The following is a 7,500-nucleotide window of genomic DNA, read 5'->3' as shown; positions in this document are numbered from 1 at the left end:
ACGAACTATCCTTTGTTACATGAATTAACTAAATTTCAAATAAAACACAAACAACCTATAAAAATATAAAATCAAGAGCTGAAAAATAATTTAACAATGATAATAAAAGTAATAATGAAAATAAAAAATAAAGCAACAGTTAAAATAAAAAGATAAAATTATAATAAAAAATCATAAATACTTTGAAAAAAACAAACAAACAAACAAACAGGGTCTGGAAAAATAATTTAAGCTTCTCGGACAATGGAAGCAAAATGTGCCGGATCCACAGACACGTTCCCTACTTCGATGTGAAATTTCAAGGGCATCAGGATCCCGCGGGAGGATTTTTCATATACGAAGAACAAAAGCTTTTTTTTTTTTTTTTTTTTTTTTTGTTTAGAAAGATGTTTTTGAATTCAAATATTAAATTAAATACACAAACACACACACACACACACACACACACACACACACACACACACACACACGCACATCACATACACACACACACACACACACACACACACACACAGATGAGAGAGAGAGAAAAAAAAGTATTTAAATTCTTCTAAATTCTTTCGTTTTTAAAGGGGATACGAATTTTTTCTCTTCTTGGAATGTCGCTTTTGTATCTTCTAAGAATGATTTTTTAAAATCTTATTAATTAAAGAATACACGTTTTCATCTCAGGAGAATAACGTTTTATATCTTCTAAGAATGTGCCTTATTAATCAAATAACATTCTTAATCTAAGAATAAAGCTTTATATTCTAAAAATATGGCTTTTACATCTAAGAATTACAAATTTCGACTGAGAATAATGTAATTTCTTCTTCTTCTTCTTCTTCATAATAATAATAATAATAATAATAATAATAATAATAATAATGTACCCTTTCCATCTTACCAGAATGAGGCTTAACATAACATATTGTAATTTCATCTTAAAAGAACAATGTTTTTTACACCTTACACGAATAGAACTCATTCATCTTAAGAATATATCTAAAAATCTCTATGAAAATGCAACTTCCATCTCATAACATGACATATCATAGAAATATAGCTTTTCATCATATAATAATATAGAATATGATTTCGATCATGTATTAGTGTCATTTCACATCAATACAATTTTTTTTTCAGCTAATTAATATATATATATATATATATATATATATATATATATATATATATATATATATATATATTCACCTATATACAAATACAGGGTTCATCTTATAAGAATAAGTTCTTATATTAAAATTAATAGGTTTTCATTTCGGAAGATTATTGCTATTAGCAGGCAGAGGCTATATCTGCAGCGTCATTATCTGCAATTTATTCCAATTATTTATTACTACTACTACGACAACAACAACAACAACAAACTACTACTACTATTATTATTATTTTTGCTGTCGAATTTCAAGTGATTTCAAGTTTTAGCTCCAAGCACACAGGGGCGACCCACCGCCGAATAGGTAAAATGCCTAATACTTATTATATTAATTAACACTTCATTTGGCCATTTCAGGAGTATTTAAGAGATATCTTATAATGAAACGCACTTGAAAATGGTGTAAGAGTATACATAAAGCTAAGACTTTTATTTTCATGCTCAAAAGAGTCAATAAAACATAATACAATTGATATCATATGCAGGATTAGTAAAAGGGTGATAAATGATCGTTCGAATTTCTTCACGTGACTTATGTTTATCGTTAAGCTCGTAAGAGGCTGTTTATACTTATTTCCAGATGAGAAACAAGAATTTACGAGAATAGTTGATATACTACACGTGTTTTTGAGATTTATCAAGAGGCAGATAGATGGATAAAACAGCAACAGCCAGAACAATACATTCGAATTTATATACATTGTGATTGACAGCAAGTGATCCTTCGAATGATATTCCACAATTGCTAAACTGTTACCATTTCTTTTGTTTTCCATATAAATTATATTAGTGATGTATGGTAATCATAATGATGATAATAATAATGGTAATAATTATAATAATGGTAATAATAACATATCAGTAATAGTAATAATAATGATAATAATAATAATAATAATAATAATAATAATAATAATAATAATAATAATAATAATAATAGTAATAATAATAATAATAATAATGATAATAATGATAATAATAATGATAAAAAACAAGAATGATTATTACCATTATCATTATTATTATTATTATTATTATTATTATTATTATTATTATTATTATTATTATTATTATTATCATTATCGTTACTTTAACTGTTATCATTACAACAATAGTAATAAAAGTAATATATATATTTTTTTTAGAACCAGTTTGCATCTCCAAACCCATCAGGCATCAAGAGATTCCTATTGATATCTACTAACAAAATATAATAAGAGTGTCAGCGTAATTAATGTTATTACCATCACTGTCATTGTCATTGTCATTGCTATTACTATTGTCATTCTATTATCATTGTCATTGTATTATGATTTACCATTCATAATGGTCAGCATTACCTCTGTGTGGATAATAACTTTAACAATAATGATGTAGCATGGTAGGGATGTCAAGTTAATCAAGTAACTTATGCAAATGCAGAAAATTAGTTGTTTTTAGGACAATTAAGTTATAAACCATAATTCTAGCATGTGATGTGGCATTGAGTGTAAACCATTAAAAACTCAGTTAATATAATCATCATAGTATTTGTTATACACATAATCACTGGACGTCGTGTGTGTTTAAGCGGTACGACACTTTGACTTTGAAGATTTTCGTACGCCCGACAGCGCCGTTGCTCTGCCCACAAGACGAAATAATTGCAAGTATTTGGCACTGCAAATAAAGCCTCAGGTTTTTATCTTAGAAGATAGCTCTTGCATGCTAGAAGAATACATCTTTTTCATTTACAAAAATAGAGTTTCTTTATAATGAAAATATGGGTTTATTTTTTCATTTAAACAAATGATTTTCCTAAATGATTTTCAAATAATCTTATTAAAAGGATCTTTAGAATACTTTTTTTTTTTAGAAACCTATCAAATGATTTTTAGATGATTTTCAATTGATTTTTCTAAATGATTAACCAATAATCATCAGGTAGTACTAATTGACAGCGTTAGTTAAATATTGTGCCACTCCATGGGGCCCACTAAAAACAAAGGACCTATGAAACCTTTATTTTTCTTTTAGATTTAGATGTTAACATTGTGGGTGCGGCAAACAAACCATGCACTTAATTATTTTGTAGGAATCCTCTTTAAGAGCTAAGTGTGCAGGGATGGATTATTTTATAGGATTATATAGAATGCAGTCTAGCGGGGCCTGTGCGGCCCCGCTAAAATGAATCCCCTATGAATTTAAAAAAGTAAGTTAATCTAATTTAAGCAGAATGAATGGTTCAGCAATACGAAAAGTAAAAAAAAGAAAAAGAAAAAAAAGGCATTGCTGGATCATTTAATCTTAGATTTCAACTTAATAAAAGGAGGCCAGGGAGTCTGGAAATCCAGTTTTCAAAATAAGAGTCCCTTATTAGAAATAAGAGTCCCTGTTTGATTTTTTTTCTTTTTTTTATCTATTTGAGATAAAGGGCCCCTGTTTGAGGTCTTCTGTATAAGATAAAGGGTCCCTGTTTAAGGTCTTTTATTTGAAGTAAATGGGCCTTGTTTTATATGAGATAAAGAATCCCTGTTTAATTTTTTTTTTGACACAAAGGGCCCTTGTTTGAGGCCTTTAGTTTGAGATAAAGAACGCCTGTGAGTTTTTTTTTTGAGATAAAGAACCCCTGTTTGAGGTCTTTAGTTTGAGAGAGAGAGGAGAGAGAGAGAGAGAGAGAGAGAGAGAGAGAGAGAGAGAGAGAGAGAGAGAGAGAGAGAGAAGAGAGAGAGAGAGAAAGAGAAAGACCCTGTTTCAGGTCTTTTATTAGAGATAAAGAACCCCTGTTTGAGGTATTTTTTTGAGATAGAGATTCCTTGTTTAAAGTCTTTTATTTGAGATAAAGGACTCTTGTTTCAGGTCTTTATTTACGATAAAGGTTCCCTGTTTGAGAACTTTAGTTTGAGACAAAGCCCACTGTTTGAGACCCTCGTTTGAGAAAAGGGGCCCTAGCTGTAAACGGGGCTCCAGTGCATATCAAAGGGCCCCTCCGTCCAAGGGAGCCCCATAACTTAATAAGCATATGGACCCCAAAAGGTCATACTCCGGCTCTAGGTGAAGTGATAAATAATATCAGATTTCCTTGTCTATATAAAGAATGCAATCTTTCGCAAGCAAAGAGTTTCTTTGACTTCGACTTTTTCCTTTAAAATACATCTTACTGCACGCATTTCTCCATAAATTAAGAGATACAGATATAATTCAACACGTTATGAAATGTTTACATGTAAAAAGACGAATCAAAAATTCGTATGCTCACTGCATATAGTACGTAAAAGGGGTATATCCTTATACTTATACATACAATCAGGTGGTAACCACAGAGTCAGAAAATGTTAATACTTAAATAGTGGTCACCGTCATTGTTATTATTAATGATGTCAAGTCGTTAGTTTCAAGGTAAGATGAATATGTATTTATATATGCTGTATTGCTCGATAATCTTAGGCTTAATAATTTGGTCGAGTTGTAGCATACAGGAAATATCATAGATTGAGATGCATGCATTGATACTGAATAAACTGAAAGCAGATAGTGAATCAACTAATGAAAATACTTTTTTTTTTATCTTATACATCAGACTAGTGTTCCTGTTTCCTCGAATTCCTCCATTATTCCCCCTAATGTTGTGGTTTCCACCTTGTCGTTCCACACTCAGCTGTGTCGCAGATGGAACGATTGTGGATATAGATCGTTCTAACCACTGGACTATCGCGGCATATATATATATATATATATATATATATATATATATCTACATATATATATATATATATATATATATATATATATATATATATATATATATATATATATATATATATACATATGTGTGTGTGTGTGTGTGTGTGTGTGTGTGTGTGTGTGTGTGTGTGTGTGTGTGTGTGTGTGTGTGTGTGTGTGTGTGTGTGTGTGGGGCTGTCTTTATCCTTTCTCTTTAGAACTAGATGAGCAATTAAGGTTGTATTTCTTATCTTCCCTCTTTTATTTCATTCTTTCTCCTTTTCTCTTTGCTGTTCTTTCCATTTCTTACTCCTTCGCAATCTCTTCCTCTATCCCATTTCCCCAAAAGCTCTCTCATTCTCTCTCTTTCTTGCTCCCTTGTTTTCTCTCTTCTTTTCTATCTGACGTAGAAGCTACAAACAATTTCCCGCTATTACGTTTTATAGACGTAATACATTGGCTGTTGACTGTGGCCTTCACTAAAACAGATCTGGCTGTCTCGCATCTAATCCCGTTTTTAAGATAACAGTTTGAGTTGCCATCAAGGATAAAATATGAATACATTACTTACTTATGCACTTATGTTCAGCTCATTCTTATTATTAGCTCATTGTGAGGACACGCAACCAGGCAGTGTTATGAGAAACGCTCAGTGGTACACAATAAAAGAAACACGTAATGATTCTCATGAAAGAGTAGTAAACAGAAGCGTATTTCTGTTTTCCTTTTTTTAAAAATTATCGTCGGGGATAAGCGCTTACCGGGTGGCACGCCGCACTGAGACCGAGTGCCGATTATTCAAGCGCGGAAGTAAAGTGATTCAGTGCCATTAGTGCCGGTACTGAGGATGGAACGTACGTCTCTCGACCACTCTTGGCAGGTTCTCCCACACGCCGAGTGATCGGGCGTTTGTTTTCAACCTCCAAGGCATCGAAGTGCCCTCGGCTTCGAAGTCTCCGTGTTGTAGGTGTTCAAGGATCTCCGGGATTTGCGATAGGAAGGTTACTTCACACTCGGCGAAGGGAAGAGAGTCTCGGCGTTTGATGTGCGAAGAGCAAAAGCGTTGGAGGAATTTTTAATGAGCTGGGCATTCGTGTAGATCTTGTTCGAAGTGCTATTTTCCGCACTTGATTGATAAGCATTAAGAAAAATATAAAAAAGTGGATAAAATTCCGTAAAGATGGTTACCCGGTACACCATCGACCAGATTCTGTCCTGCACGGCAGAGGGGGGCCAGAAGGCAACGTCACCGGCGGTCGCTCCTAGAGACGAGGTGCCCTTTGGCCTTTCCGCCGCCGCCACCAGGACCTCACCCGCGTCTCCTTCCTCCCCGGCCTCACAGACACTCGACCTCTCTCTCTCCACGGGCGTGAGAAGGCGAGACGAAGGGATCGGCAGGAACAACCCCGCGAAGTGGAGCGACGTCCAGAGGCCGCGGGAAGTCAAGAGGGAGAAGGACGACGAGAGGAGAGACCACCACCAGTCTCCCTCGTCAGTCGTGCCGAGGGCCCTGTCCACGGAGGTCAAGGAAAACTGGAAGGACGAGGAGGAGGACAGACAGCAGGCGGGCTACGGCCACCGCGCCCAAGTCCCGGCCTCCACCGTGGCGAGGCCAGTGCCCGTTCGCCTCGGCCAGGCCTCCAAGCCGACGCTCCATGGGCCTCCCACACAGAGCCTGGCGGAGCCCGCGTTGGCCTCCGCCCACCTCAGGTCACCGGAACACCTGAGGGCGGGATGGAGGCCCGATCTCCTCTACGCCGGAGGAGGAAGAGGAGGAGAGAGATCGTTTGGCATCCTGGAAGCGAACGGCGGAGGAGGAGGAGGAGGAAGAATAGGAGACAGGGGATACGGCCTCCTGGATCCCAACCTCGGGGGAGATGTCTGCGGCTTGATGGTTCGCCAGTACCTGGAGGCTCACTACAGGAGCCTCGTTGCCCCGAGGGCGTTCCTGCCTCTGGGGATTCCCCTCCTTGACCCAGGTGAGCTGATCCGGAGATCGGAAAATAGGTAACAAAAAATATCAACACTACCGAAACACCTCTTTTCGTAATGATTATTATTTTTTGTCCATATGAACAGATTCAGGGAAACAATAATTCAGAGACCGATTCAAGGGAACAATGAAAAGTAGAAATTGCCATTAAATACAATAATTTTTAATAATCACGGATGCCGACATCAACATAAATCAATGGCGTTAGCTTGAAGGAAGCAATAGGAAGCAATTGAAGAGAGCGAAATCAGGAAAATTAAAGTAAATAGCAGGAACGACTATTGAAAATTGCTTCAATTAATAACCATAGTTATTATCACTGATATCAATTGCTTAATAATATAACTATGAAAAGAATTGCAGCTGATCAACGATTTGGAAATATCCCATACTGATTATAGGCTAATTTATCTTTTATAAGAACATTTACATTTACAATATTTACAAAACTGATTATTAATAATAGATATATGATAATGAGGATAATGATAAAGCCTATAAGAAGAAAACTAAGGATAACATGAATAATAAGAAAACGGTAATGAAAAAAAGGATGATAAGAATGATATCAGTTAGGATGAGGATAAAGTTGATAATGGTGATGATGATAATTATGATAATAACAGTACTAATGAAGCTTATG

The 7,500-nt window shown here is 35.3% G+C and overlaps 1 protein-coding gene across 1 annotated transcript in view; it reads left to right on the top strand.

Moving 5' to 3' along the window:
• Nucleotides 1-5,654: 5,654 nt before the first annotated feature.
• The window catches only part of LOC119598919 (homeobox protein engrailed-1-like), a 15,594-nt gene continuing 13,748 nt past the window's right edge, over nucleotides 5,655-7,500 (top strand). The window contains exon 1 of the mRNA XM_037948630.1: nucleotides 5,655-6,843. Coding sequence (XP_037804558.1) covers nucleotides 6,045-6,843 — 799 coding nt within the window. The 5' untranslated portion in view covers nucleotides 5,655-6,044. The remainder of the gene's footprint in view (nucleotides 6,844-7,500) is intronic.

The sequence above is a fragment of the Penaeus monodon genome, chromosome 42 (assembly GCF_015228065.2).
Source record: "Penaeus monodon isolate SGIC_2016 chromosome 42, NSTDA_Pmon_1, whole genome shotgun sequence".
Classification (NCBI taxonomy): Eukaryota; Metazoa; Arthropoda; class Malacostraca; order Decapoda; family Penaeidae; genus Penaeus; species Penaeus monodon.
The sequence above is the reverse complement of the archived record's forward strand: the minus strand, read 5'-3'. Positions and strand labels throughout refer to the sequence as shown.